The sequence below is a fragment of the Eurosta solidaginis genome, chromosome 1, assembly GCF_040869045.1.
Source record: "Eurosta solidaginis isolate ZX-2024a chromosome 1, ASM4086904v1, whole genome shotgun sequence".
NCBI classification, from domain to species: domain Eukaryota; kingdom Metazoa; phylum Arthropoda; class Insecta; order Diptera; family Tephritidae; genus Eurosta; species Eurosta solidaginis.
In genome coordinates, this window is record NC_090319.1 from 347299626 (window position 1) to 347314859 (window position 15234).

The 15234-nt window shown below is 35.9% G+C and overlaps 1 protein-coding gene across 1 annotated transcript; it reads left to right on the forward strand.

Moving 5' to 3' along the window:
• Positions 1 to 722: 722 nt before the first annotated feature.
• On the forward strand, positions 723 to 1708 carry LOC137241023 (uncharacterized). Its single transcript, XM_067768172.1, has 4 exons — positions 723 to 820; positions 890 to 984; positions 1047 to 1110; positions 1198 to 1708. Exons 1-4 carry the CDS (start codon positions 723 to 725, stop codon positions 1706 to 1708), a joined length of 768 nt encoding a protein of 255 aa, XP_067624273.1.
• The last annotated feature ends 13526 nt before the right edge of the window (positions 1709 to 15234 follow it).

Sequence of the window (15234 nt, forward strand, 5' to 3'; positions counted from 1 at the left end):
AGTAATCGCATCATGTAATCACATCATTGAATAATGAGCTAATAAGTAATAAAAACGTTAATATGTATTGAGTAAATAAGCAAGGCTTCAGTGTGGTTGTTGTTGTTGTTGTTGTTGATATAACAATGCTTTGCAGTGTTGCCAGGTTAGCCTTTTCGAGGCTAGATTTAGCCTCTTTTTTTTGCCTTTAGCCTCGAAATTTTGGATTTAGCTTCGTGACTTTTTTCTAGCATTTTTTACTCCGAATGTATTTTTAATAATTTATAAAATAAAATAATTTCAATAGTTCCTGTGAACACCTTGTACATAAGCACCACCTGGAATGTGTTCTAATCTTTAGTTATGCGTAGCAACCCTGTGACAATGTTGACGTCATTGTTTACTATATAGTTTGGCAGCTTAAGTAGAGGTTACGTTGCGATTAGAGTGGAAGGCAGTGGACTAGGCAGTCGAATGTCATATAATGAAGGAATGGTGTTCGGAGTTTTTTCAAAGTTAAAAAAAAAAATGATAAAAGCTTTAATATAAATAAAACTATTGTTTTAATAACAACAAAAACGCCTTATATATTCTATATACATAAATTCGTAAGGATTATCTCACTTTAAAATTTGAGTTAAATAATCTAAATTTTTTTTTTGAAACTGAGTCGAGAACTGTGCGTGTGAATGTGCGAATTTTCACCGATTAGCTGTTAGTTGCGCTACTTGGTAAAATTTACAATGGTTGACGTTTTGCTTTCGGCGAAATATAATCATACAAATGTATATACGTTCGTTTATCTCGATTTGTGTCAAGCTGCTGGAGAAAAAATGGAAAGGTAAGTTAAATACTTTTATTTGACTAATTTTAGTGTAATTAAATTATCGTTTTTATTAATTCAATATAGATATTTAAAAAGGCTGCCGAATTCGGTTTTACAAAGGGCAGCCAGCAGTAATGGAGAGCCTGCCAATGAAACAGCTGAATCCTGCCCATTAACACGTATGTACGCATGTAATTCTTTCAAATTTTACTTTACTATTATATTATAATTATTATTACAGCAAATCCAAACGAGATTACTGTCACCAAAGTGACAGATGAAGAACCTCGTAACAAAAAGAAAATGTATGTGAATAATTGGTAACATCAAACATTGCCGTTGTTTTCAATATATTTTTATGTATATGTATTTATGCTCTTAAAAAATTTCAGGCTTTATAAACAAAAAATACGACAAAGCTGGCTAAGTGACAAAAGGTTCAACCAGTGGCTCATTTTAAGGGATAACTCCTTAAGTTGCAAGTATTGCTTATGCAAATTACAGCCGAAACTTTCTGGCCTTATTTCACATGCGAACAGAAATAAGTACATAGACGCATTAGCGCCATTTAAAACTGGATGCCAACCAATGGTCCCCTTCAAACCGGCAAGAATAATCGTCGATACCAAACGAGCCGATTTACGCAACGCAATTCATATTGCAATTCACACTTCAATTCGTTCCGTCGATCATTTAACTATGATGCAGAAAAGTACATTTTTGGATAGTGCTATTGCGAGCAACTTGCAACTAGGAAGAACAAAGTGCAGTGCCTTAATAACCAATGTCTTGTCCCCCTACTTCACAAAGAATTTACTCGAAGATATTGGAAGTGCACAGTTTAGTTTAATCATAGATGAATCCACCGATATTGCAACTAACAAGCAACTAGGTATATTATAGTGCAAGTACGAAGCGTTTTATTAACACATTTCTTAGATTAGTAGAATTGTCGAATTCTACTGCAGAGGGTATAGTAGATGCTATTCTAAAAACGCTTCAAGAATGTAATCTCGATATAGACAAACTAATAGGGCTAGGGACAGACAATGCCAGCACAATGGTGGGGATAAACAAAGGTGTCATTGCGCTTCGAAAAAATCATAATAAAAATATAATTTTAATGCCATGCATATGTCACTCGATTCAGCTAGCCGTATCCAGTCCTTCTAAGTACATCCCTAATGATATTGAATTTTTAATTTCCGAGAGTTATAATTGGTTTTCGAAATCTGCTTTTAGGCAAAATAGTTACAAGCAAATTTTTTCTTTAATTAACGATGGCCATGAGCCGTACAAATTAGTTAGGGCCTGCGATACACGGTGGCTATCCATTGAAACAGCAGTTAAACGTATTTTCGATCAGTGGATTGAACTGAAAACACATTTTGGGATTACGTCTTTAAAAGAAAGCTGTCATAAAGTCAAAATTTTATATGATTTATACACGGATGCACACATGGCATATCTTATATTTTGAAAGCCAATACTGAATGAAGTTCAAAAAGTGAATAAGTCATTTGAAAGTAATTCGGCTGACCCTACGAAGTTATTTTCTGATCTAAAAACATTGATTTCTACTTACTGTCAACAAGTTTTGCTGTATTCCGAGGATTTTGATCCTCTGTCGTCGCTTCTTACCCCGTATATCATTGCAACACCATACTTTTCATACGATTTCGAGGAATATATAAGATCCAAGTTGAATGAAGGTAGTATTAATGACGAAGTACAAAAAAATATTCGTAAAAACTGTCAACTATTTTTAATTGAGTTGATAAATCAGTTACGACAACGCATACCTAACAATATGAGTTCTCTACAAAAGATTAATATTTTTTCTGCTGAAAATTCGTTGAAAGTTTCAAAACCAGATTTATTTTCTTACTTTGAAAAAGAGAAGTATAGTTATTCTTCAAGTCAGATAGCATTAATAGAGCTGCAGTGGCGAAAACTTATAACAGTACACTGGAAAAATGTACACTCCACCATTGAATTTTGGTCGGAAGTCCGAGAATATAAAAATGCATTAAGCGAACCTCCTTTTTTAGAACTTGTCGAATTCATATTTAGTTTTTTAGTATTACCACTCAGTAATGCGGAGGTTGAAAGAATTTTTAGTGGCATGAAAATTCTGAAAACTAAATTAAGGAACAAACTAAAAATTAAAATGCTTACTGCGCTGCTTAATCCTAGCTGCTCGTTAAAACGCTTATCTAAATGTTGTAATGATTTTGAAATTACCGATGATCTCATATCTATGGTAAATAGCCAAACTTTATACGCACACTTAAGCTCTTCTGATTCTTCAGACGAGGAATATTTTATATAAATAATTAGTTTGTAATATTTTTTTATGTATATACACATATGCAATCATTTAAAGTAATTCCATGTGCTAGTCAAGAAAAATGTGCCTGATATGTTTTGTAACAAGAAGTTATGTTTAAGTTGTGTTTATAAGTTTTTATTTACAAATGTCTAAACTAAAATATAAAAAAAATTTTATGAATTTACCAAAAAAATTTCTGGCCTTTTTTAGCTTCCTTTTTTTCTAAATTTAGTCTTTTCTAACCTTTTTTTTCCAATCTAGCCTCTTTTTTTTCATCACCTGGCAACACTGATGCTTTGCCCAATCCAATATGAACGATTACTCACAAACTTTCATCAATATCCTTTAACGGGAGCCCGAGAAAACTTCTTGTTTCAACAGAGTTTGACCAGAGATATAAAGGTATTAGAAGCGTTGGTGGCAAACCAATTTTGGTAACATTATGGGACCATTCACCCTAGGCGAGGTCTTTATTGACTGGCCAATTCAACCTTACCTTGGGATTCGAGCGGTTGATAAGCGCAATATAAAGCTGTATGGCTATTTAGCTTCCGCAACCCCAATTGTCAACCTCATTCACCCAAACGGAAACCCTTTGCAAATATGACTACACACACAGTCAGAGCAGAAGCGGCAATGAGGTGTGGGGGGATGGCCTGGAAATTTCATTTGTTCCCCAAATGGTCGGGCTAGTACCTTAGTGGTGCCAAATCCTTCAGGGACTGTCTTTATTACTACAAGAGAAAGAAAAAATGTTCTGTTTTTACGCGGTTTTAATTGCAGCTTGACGCAATAGGTTTGTACCCTCACCACTAATTTGTCGTGATCACTATGAACTGTTTTCGAAATGTGAATGGTGCACTTCTCAAGGAAATATATTTATATTTTGTCAAAAATGTTCATTTGGTTGCCTCAAACTAGTGATATTTGAGTATATATTTGCTATATATCTGCAACTATTTGAAACTGCGATTTTTTTTTCTAGGAAATTGAGTTGTATTGTAGTGGGAAAAGAGAGACAGAGATAGTAAGCATAAGAAAAAGAGTGGGAGCGAGTAGCAGTGACTAGGTGACATAGATAGTAAGAGCAAGGGAAGACGGTGGGCTAGGAAGTTTAGAATATACCCGCGACAACAACAAAAAAGGCGATGAGGAGTCGTGCTGAGGAAGGGGTAAAAAATGGAGAAGGAGTGCAAATGGGAGATTAAGAGAGACAGATTGGGAGGAATAGAAAAACTTCGTACATGTTGGGTTAGGATTGAAAGATGTATGATGGATTGACCTCATCATCGTCATGGGCTTACTTTTAAAGTTTAATAAATTTTCAGTGAGAACAATGTATACTCACATATTCTAGTTATCATGAAATCTTTTAAGACTCTATTAGCCAGATAGCTTCCAGAATGGAATATGCTCTACTTGAAAAGTAGGCATGCGCCGCTCACGTGTTTGCATGAGCACAATAATAGCCTCAGTACCAATACTTAGGCACCAACTACAACAATTTTGGCAACATATATGCTACACCTGTCTACTTGATGTGATGACAACACTAAGATTAACAAAAAACATAGAATCAAGAATAACACCAATTCACATGCAGTAAAAGTAAACATTTTAGCGAAAACTTTGGCATCAGAAATTAAGTTCATTGTACTTGCGCAGATTCAATACTTTTTATAAAGCGCTCTCCTTTGACCTCACTTTTCCGACTCACTATTTTAAGATTATGCAATTTATTTTAAGTTTTCCTATTTCTTATTTTTTTGCACATATTATTTGTATTCTCATACAAAGGCTTGAAAAACTCTACGTTGATTAAGTCATTGTTGTTTTCTGAGTTGCTGACATGTTTTCCTTTGCATTTCTTATACTTTTGCAAATATTTTTATATCACTGACATTCTTATCCATTGGTTAAGAAAAAGAAAAGCTTCGCTTGTCTTGCGCTAGATTTAACAGTCTTAAGCGCAAAATCTCTGTTGGCTAAGTTGGCAGACGATTCGCTGCGTAGGCACGTTAATGTTGCATACTTGTAGGCGCTTAAGCTGGCGCGCCAACTCAGTCAGACAACGGCAAATGGTCTTCTTCAATAAACTTAACTTTATTCTTTATTTTTCTTTGATAACTAGTTTTTGCTTATTTATGCCAAGAATTTACGTGGTTCTTCAATAAAATTTCACGCTGTTTGGCCTTTCGCCAATGAATTTGGTCTTTAGGTTGCTTGCCATTTACCATTGATTTTGGCTGGAGCTTTACAAAAGTTAGCTACAAATGCATTTTACTATTTAAATTAAGCGTCTTTTTAAACAAAATATTTATCGCAATTTGGTGAATATTGCAACAACGAGCATTTATACGAGCTCACGGAATTCGATTGATAAAATTTTACTGGCAATGACGAATGGAAAATATTTATACAAACACATATGTAAATACAGATGGTATCCAGTTACGAAACATTTTGGGAGAATCGCTATCTTAGGTCTTAAGCAACAACTCAGCTTAGGCAAATTAGTACAATAGTTTAGGTTAGGTTGAATTGGCTGGTCTGTGAGGAAGGAACATAGACTGAATGGGTGCATAGTGTTACTAGAAGTTTATTTAACGACTAAACTGGAAACCCTATTAGAAACCAGAACCAGAACAAGAAAACTCCGTACTCTTGGCAAATACTAGAAACTTTCAAGGACCTATGCTACGCGCTGTTTATAAATCGGATAGCTTTGCCATTCCTAATAGCTGAAATGAAGGATATTCGAGCGCCTTTTATTGGGACATCTACCGTGCTAGTTTCGAGAGATGCGCTAGGTTAAATTAACTCATCCCGGTTTCTCCGAATCCCATTTTAAGATGTTTTGCCTTAATTTCTGCTTGGCTGTCAATGTAATATTTACGCTGCTGCAGTTTAAGCTATTTTCCCCCAGTGTTGCTTTAGTCATTGCTTCTACTTCCGCCGGAGAATACTATAGTAGTCTGGCAGCTTGTTATATTTGTTTACTTCTGGATCTGGGCAGTATACCGCAATCCTTTCATTATTTTGCAACCATCGGTATACACGTCTATTACCCCGTCTGTCATTTGAGCGTTCTTGCGCCAGTCTTCTACCCCTACTGTGGATCTAAGAGACCCCTCGAAGCGCATATATGGAACTAGATAGTCTGTCGGTCCAGTATTTGATGACGCTATACAACTGTGGCCGTGTGGTCATGCAGAATGGCTTACAGCTTTTTTGCAATAATTTCTATATGGAGGTGACTATTACAACAATTTTCGGCGCAATATTTCCTTTCACCTCAAGAAAGGGTCCACGGAAAATGGGTGTAACCCATGGTTACTAACGTGGTTACTAACCACGCCCACTTTTATATATTAAATTACTCATAAATGTAATTCTTCGATATTTCATTAACCAATCAAGCTTTAATAATCAAATTTGGCACTTGGGCTGTCTATATAAAAGTATAAAGCCTTAGATACATCAAAAGCCTTCAGATAAAAAATTAGGCTGAAAGGTCTTGCACAATAGATCTGCTTAAAGGTCGCAGTACTTCCAAACTTAGTAATAATAAATATAAAGATTACTCAATCCGCACTAAAATTGTTTATTAAAGGAGCTTTTTATCAGAATTCGTGATCTCTTTAGATCGGTTACAAATGTAATGATGACACTCTAAAAAACTAACATTGAAATAAGACAAAAGCCTGTGACCGAATCTTAACATACGATCCGTTATTGAATGCCGTTTTTTAAATCACAATAGCTCCTAAATGGTTTATCGGATTAATGAAATATGTAACCTAGGGACAACGCGTACTCACTACATCCATAAAATATTATTATTTTTTTAAATAGTTGGATAGCCTAATTTTTATCGCTTGAGTGAATATAGTTTTCGATCCGTGATCGTATGTTACGATTCCATAACTGATCGTACTAACGCTTTTTTTTCGTAGTTTAAAGCTCTTGGAGCTTTCACTTTTTAAAAATTGTAACCTCTATAACAGTCGAACACAAGTCGCACGGGCGCCATTATGATGCACATTTGTCCTGGAGCCGATTGCTGCTGATTTCGTATGGCTTGTCGGTATTCCGTTCGAACCATTTGGAGCGGACTATGAACGTGGTAATATCTTTTACAAAATATTTAGCTACTTCCTTAAGTTCCTTCCACGCCGCAGCTCCTGCAAATGTTGTTAAAAGGAATCTCCATTATTTCAGCAAACAGGAGATGCGGCCAGTGTCCGGTTATTGTAATGTATCACGCGACCTTCCAACCTGCCATATCCTGCCTCCACCAGCTTTAACTAGGTACCATAAAAATGTTATTCAAACTAATTTCTCCAACATGTAAAAATTACATGTGTCCACTTCTACCGCGAAATATGAGCGTTATTTAAGTACCGCTATTATATCTGAGAAATTAATTAAGTTCATTATTAATATAAGTAGCATAAAATGCTCATTTACGATTTTCGCCTCAATACCAGTGTGTTTTATTACATTTATTAAAAGCAGTAATTACGTAATAATTCCACCTTTTACCAATATTTGCTAATTAATAGCCGCAGCGTTACTTGATACGCACGTCTGCTTTTTAGTTGGAAATATATCAGCCAAACAAATACAAAATTAAAGCAAAAGTACACATCTGCCATATTTACGTATTTAAGTACGGTGTAGTTCAGGCCTAACGTTTGTTAAAGTGCAAAAAACGCCTAAACTACTTTTGAAAGACGAACATTGGAGATAAAAATTCGCTGAGACTCAAGCATAAAAGATCTGAGTTTATTTCTATAAAAAGCACTAAATGGGTGAAAACATTATTAAGAAACCACGAACTTACCTATAAGTTATTTCACAAAATAACTAACTAGTCTTGAATTAAAAAAGATGAAAGCTCATGTACATGGTATTGCAGAAATCGTTTGCTTTGTGTCGACAAATGCTTCATAAGCGGTTTGGCATCTTTTGCACGGTGCAATATACAGTGCGTCCACTTAATTGGCATAAATTTTTTGCCAGTGATGCAAAAATTCAACGAATCAAGAGCAAACAATATGTTTTCTCAGGCACTTAATGAGCAAATATAAGCCAATGGGGCTAACAGGCAAAGTTCAATTGACTTTTGCCTGGGAAAAGATTTCAGTAACGCATTAAAACCGAATAAAAGGTATTTTGTAAACGTTTCTCAGATATACAATTGGAAATTTTGTTACCTAGAGAAGTTCATTTCTATAAGTCCTACAGTATTATATCGCATGATATGATGTCACGATCTGATGTCGCCTCATGCATATATATCGCAAGCAATAAGTGATGCCGTTTTGTAACTGAAAAGCTCATTATCCTTTGTTAAAACCGACAAAACTGCATGTTTCGGGCTGTGTACTGAACTTGTAGGAAAAACCAGCTCGGCTTAAATCGCTTCAGAATTATATCGCGCTAAGTTATTATTATCGTTAATATTACAATTATTACTAGTATCGCCTGTGGTCGAAATTCGACCAACTTGTATTTTTTTCAACTCAGTCTATGCATCCAGTGTTGGGGGTAGTGCAATAATAGGTTAATATTAAGCAGTGAGTGGAAATATAACAAACTGGTCTAACTTACTTAAATTTTTCATTAAAATTTTGAATTTGATCTAAGACGTTATACTTTTTGATTGTATTTTCTTAAATTTTCTACAAACTTTTCAAATGTAATTATAACATTTTGGTATGGAGCTCCTTAAACGAAAATATAAAAAATATGTAAAATCAAAACAAAATTGACATAGAATTATGGTGAAATTACTTGAAATTGATTTGAAAACTAGCTTTTTCCACACCACCCGGGAGGTACGCCGTTGGCGCTTTACCGAGTATAATTTTGTAGTACCTGGGCGACAGAGCTTTGCTCGGCAATCTTCAAGTATGCCGCATAACATACTTTGTTCTACATGTCATCATTAATCAAACTGTACTTTTTTTATATGTATATATGTACATTATATACTTTTACTTACCAATATTTGATTTCCTTATTAATTGTTATAAATAAATTTAGTTAGAGTCAACAAAAGTTAACTCATTATTTGTGATTTCATAAAAACAAGTAAGGAAGGCTAAGTTCGGGTGTAACCGAACATTACATACTCAGCTGAGAGCTTTGGAGACAAAATAAGGGAAAATCACCACGTAGGAAAATGAACATAGGGTAACCCTGGAATGTGTTCGTATGACATGGGTATCAAATGGAAGGTATTAAAGAGTATTTTAAAAGGGAGTCGGCCATAGTTCTAAAGGTGGACCAGGGGTGACTCTAGAATGTGTTTGTACGATGTGGGTATCAAATTAAAGGTATTAATGAGGTTTTAAAAGAAGTGGCCCTTAGTTGTATATGTGAAGGCTTTTTCGAGATATCGACCAAAATGTGGACCAGGGTGACCCAGAACATCATCTGTCGGGTACTCGCTAATTTATTTATATATGTAATACCACGAACAGTATTCCTGCCAAGATTTCAAGGGCTTTTGATTGCGCCCTGCAGAACTTTTTCATTTTTTATACTCAGTTGAGCAGAGCGCACAGAGTTTATTAAGTTTGATTGGATAACGGCTGGTTGTACATATATAAAGGAATCGAGATAGATATAGACTTCCATATATCAAAATCATCAGGATCGAAATAAAATTTGATTGAGCCATGTCCGTCCGTCCGTCCGTCCGTCCGTCCGTTAACACGATAACTTGAGTAAATTTTGAGGTATCTTGATGAAATTTGGTACGTAGGTTCCTGGGCACTCATCTCAGATCGCTATTTAAAATGAACGACATCGGACTATAACCACGCCCACTTTTTCGATATCGAAAATTTCGAAAAACCGAAAAAGTGCGATAATTCATTACAAAAGACAGATAAAGCGACGAAGCTTGGTAGATGAGTTGAACTTATGACGCAGAATAGAAAATTAGTAAAATTTTGGACAATGGCCGTGGCACCGCCCACTTTTAAAAGAAGGTAATTTAGAAGTTTTGCAAGCTGTAATTTGGCAGTCGTTGAAGATATCATAATGAACTTTGGCAGGAACGTTACTGCTATTACTATATGTACGCTCAATAAAAATTAGCAAAATCGGAGAAGGACCACGCCTACTTTAAAAAAAAAAATTTTTTTTTAAAGTAAAATTTTAACAAAAAATTTAATATCTTTACAGTATATAAGTAAATTATGTCAACATTCAACTCCAGTAATGATATGGTGCAACAAAATACAAAAATAAAAGAAAATTTCAAAATGGGCGTGGCTCCGCCCTTTTTCATTTAATTTGTCTAGGATACTTTTAACGCCATAATTCGAACAAAAACCAACCAATCCTTTTGAAATTTGGTAGGGGCATAGATTTTATAACGTTAACTGTTTTCTGTGAAAATGGGCGAAATCGGTTGATTCCACGCCCAGTTTTTATACACAGTCGTCCGTCTGTCCTTCCGCATGGCCGTTAACACGATAACTTAAGCAAAAATCGGCATATCTTTAATGAACTTAGTTCACGTGCTTACTTGAACTCACTTTATCTTGGTATGAAAAATGAACGAAATCCGACTATGACCACGCCCACTTTTTCGATATCGAAAATAACGAAAAATGAAAAAAATGCCATAATTCTATACCAAATACGAAAAAAGGGATGAAACATGGTAAGGTAATTGGATTGTTTTATTGACGCGAAATATAACTTTAGAAAAAACTTTATAAAATGGTTGTGACAGCTACCATATTAAGTAGAAGAAAATGAAAAAGTTCTGCAGGGCGAAATAAAAAACCCTTAAAATCTTAGCAGGTATTACATATATAAATAAATTAGCGGTATCCAACAGATGATGTTCTGGGTCACCCTGGTCCACATTTTGGTCGATATCTGGAAAATGCCTTCACATATACAACTACCACCACTCACTTTTAAAACTCTCATTAATACCTTTAATTTGATACCCATATCGTACACACTTATTTTAGAGTCACCCCTGGTCCACCTTTATAGCGATATCTCGAAAAGGCGTCCACCTATAGAACTAAGTCCCACGCCCTTTTAAAATACTCATTAAAACCTTTCATTTGATACCCATATCGTACAAACATATTCTAAAGTCACCCCTGGTCCACCTTTATGGCGATATCTCGAAAAGGCGAACACCTATAGAACGAAGGCCCACTCCATTTTAAAAATACTCATTAACACCTTTCATTTGATAATCATATCGTACAAACAAAGTCTAGAGTCACCCCTGGTCCACCTTTATTGCGATACCTCGAAAAGGCGTACACCTATAGAACTAAGGCCCACTCCCTTTTAAAATACTCATTAACACCTTTCATTTGATACCCATATCGTACAAACGCATTCTAGAGTCACCCCTGGTCCACCTTTATGGCGATATCTCGAAAAGGCGACCACCTATACAACAACCACCACTCCCTTTTAAAACCCTCATTAATACCTTTAATTTGATACCCATATCGTACAAACACATTCTAGAGTCACCCCTGGTCCACCTTTGTGGCGATATCTCGAAACGGCGTCCACCTATGGAACTAAGGCCCACTCCCTTTTAAAATACTCATTAACACCATTCGTTTGATGCCCATATTGAACAAACAAATTCTAGGGTCACCCCTGGTCCACCTTTATGGCGATATCTCGAAACGGCGTCCACCTATGGAACTAAGGATTACTCCCTTTTAAACTACTCATTAACACCTTTCATTTGATACCCATATCGTACAAACGCATTCTAGAGTCACCCCTGGCCCACCTTTATGGCGATATCTCGAAAAGGCGACCACCTGTATAACAACCACCACTCCCTTTTAAACCCCTCATTAATACCTATAATTTGATACCCAGATCGTACAAACACATTCTAGAGTCACCCCTGGTCCACCTTTGTGGCGATATCTCGAAACGGCGTCCACCTATGGAACTAAGGATTACTCCCTTTTAAAATACTCATTAACACCATTCGTTTGATGCCCATATTGAACAAACAAATTCTAGGGTCACCCCTGGTCCACCTTTATGGCGATATCTCGAAACGGCGTCCACCTATGGAACTAAGGATTACTCCCTTTTAAACTACTCATTAACACCTTTCATTTGATACCCATATCGTACAAACGCATTCTAGAGTCAACCCTGATCCACCTTTATGGCTATATCCCTAAATGGCGTCCACCTATAGAACTATGGCCCACTCCCTCATAAAATACTCTTTAATGCCTTTCATTTGATACACATGTCATACAAACATATTCCAGGTTTTCCCTCGGTTCATTTTCCTACATGGTTATTTTCCCTTATGTTGTCACCATAGCTCTCAACTGAGTATGTAATGTTCGGTTACACCCGAACTTAACCTTCCTTACTTGTTTCTACTTAATATGGTATGTGTCACACCCATTTTACAAAGTTTTTTCTAAAGTTAGTTTTTGCGTCGATAAACCAATCAAATTACCATGTTTCATCCCTTTTTTCATATTTGGTATAGAATTATGGAATTTTTTTCATTTTTCGTAATTTTCGATTTCGAAAAAGTGGGCGTGGTCATAGCCGTATTTCGGCCAATTTTTATGCCAAGATAAAGTGAGTTCAGGTAAGTACGTGAACTAAGTTTAGTATTGATATATCAATTTTTGCTCAAGTTATCGTGTTAAGGGCCGAGCGGAAGGGCAGACGGTGGACTGTGTATAAAAACTGGGCGTGGCTTCAACCGATTTCGCCTATTTTCACAGGAAACAATTATCGTCATAGAATCTATGCTCCTATCACAAGGATTGGTTAATTTTTGTTCGACTTATGGCATTAAACGTATTCCAGACTAACTAAATGAAAAGGGCGGAGCCACGCCCATTTTGAAATTTTCTTTTATTTTTGTAGTTTGTTGCACCATATAATTACTGGAGTTGAATGTTGACATAGTTTACTTATATACTGTAAATATAATCAATTTTTTGTTAAAATTTGACTTTAAAAAAAAAAATTTTTTAAAAAGTGGGCGTGTTCTTCATCCGATTTTGCTGATTTTTATTTAGCTCATATATAGTATTAGGAGTAACGCGCCTACCTAATTTCATTATGTTATCTTCAACGACTGCCAAATTACGGCTTGCAAAACTTTCAAATTACCTTCTTTCAAAAGTGGGCGGTGCAACACCCATTGTCCAAAACTTTACTAATTTTCTATTCTACGTCATAAGGTCAACCCACCTAGCAAGTTTCATCGCTGTATCCGTCTTTGGTAATGAATTATCGCACTTTTTGGATTTTTCGAAATTTTCGATATCGAAAAAGTGGGCGTGGTTATAGTCCGATTTCGTTCATTTTAAATAGCGATCTGAGATGAGTGCCCAGGAACCTACATACCAAATTTCATCAAGATACCTAAAATTTACTCGTGTTTATGGACAGGCGGACGGACGGACATGGCTAAGTGAATTTCTTTTTTCGCCCAGATCATTTTGATTTATAGAAGTCTATATCTATCTCGATTGGTTTATGCCGTTACGGATTGCCGTTATGCGAACAAAGTTAATATACTCTGTGAGCTCTGCTCAGCTGAGTATAAAAACAAAGAGTCTGTTAAATAAAGACCTATGTATTTACGTGTAAGTGAAATTTGCTACATTAAATGGGCCGGCCAAAAATTAATTCTATTTAAGATTTTTTGTACGCTAGAAATTATTTTGGAGCAATTTTTTAGGATTTTTGTAGATGCTATTAAAGGTAAGTAACAACAATGGGAAACCACGGCAAAGGACTATCAACTTCGATGCACGTTTTAATCTTTCTAGCGCGTACGCATTATGTAGGTTTGTGTCTTATAGCACTTGCATAATTGGTCCACAGATGGCGCGCTTTTGCGCATGAAAGTAAATATCGATATTTGGAGAGATTGTTGGATTTATAAAAACTTTTTCTATTAATTATAAACAAATAGAGTAATATTTGTTTAAAAAAATAGGCCTATGCACTGCGGCTGATCCATACGAATCCATTCATATAACTTTTATATGATTTTATACTACGCGAAACAGCCTGTCAATTGATTGTATGGAAATTTTGTTAGCTTATTAATATATAGATGATGTACTTATGATTTTATTATTGTTGGTCTTGAAAAATGCGCCGTGAATTCTGCCGCTTCTGGATTATATATAAATAGGCAAAAAGTGGGTCTTGCGCTAAATCAGCACAAGACAATGTATTCATTGTGAAGTATTCAAAGGAATTCAAAGGGTTTATAAGCGCAATACAAATCTTTATAGCTTCAAAGCTTCCGCAACCCAATTGACAACCTGTCCTACGCGAGGGTTATTCTGTTACAAACGTGAATGTATCATACACATATTTAGCAGGTGAGGATCTGGCGACACCAAGTTCCTGACGGAACTAGGAGGTGGGTAGAGGGATGGCCTGGAAGATTTAATGTGGTCATATTAATCGTTTCCGGGATGGTCGGGCTAGTACCTTAATGGTGCTTTGTTACCGGAACGTCCCGGGTGTATATACGGCAAAGGACTATCAACTTCGATAACACTCTCAGAAACCTTTTGGGAGTGTATATATCGTTAATACAACAACAAGACAATGTACTCACTTTCTGCCATCCAAGAAACCTTGCCACCAACGTTACTGTTGACGGATATAAAGTCGAGGATTTTGCCTATTTGGGATATGTGCAGAATAATTATTGCCAACAAGTGCTACTTTGGATGGCGTAGGCAATGGAAAAGTAAATTACAATCTGGAAGAACAAAAATTACACTCTACAAGTCATTCATCATACCTGTCCTCATATATGGCTCGGAATCATGGCCGATGTCTAGAAAAAATAAGATGACTCTGAAGTTTTCGACAGAAAAGTTAAGGATAGATAACACAAGTTGGTCCTAAAGCTGTAGAATAGATGCGCCCAACACAAATTTAGGAAGTACCTCAACAGCGTTAATCGTGAAATCTGTAGGTTAGGAAAAGGATGTGCCTACCACGGATGTGGAAGCAGGTGATAAGCAAAGGAAGATAACGCTAAGAGTCAAGCCACGTACGCGCGGCT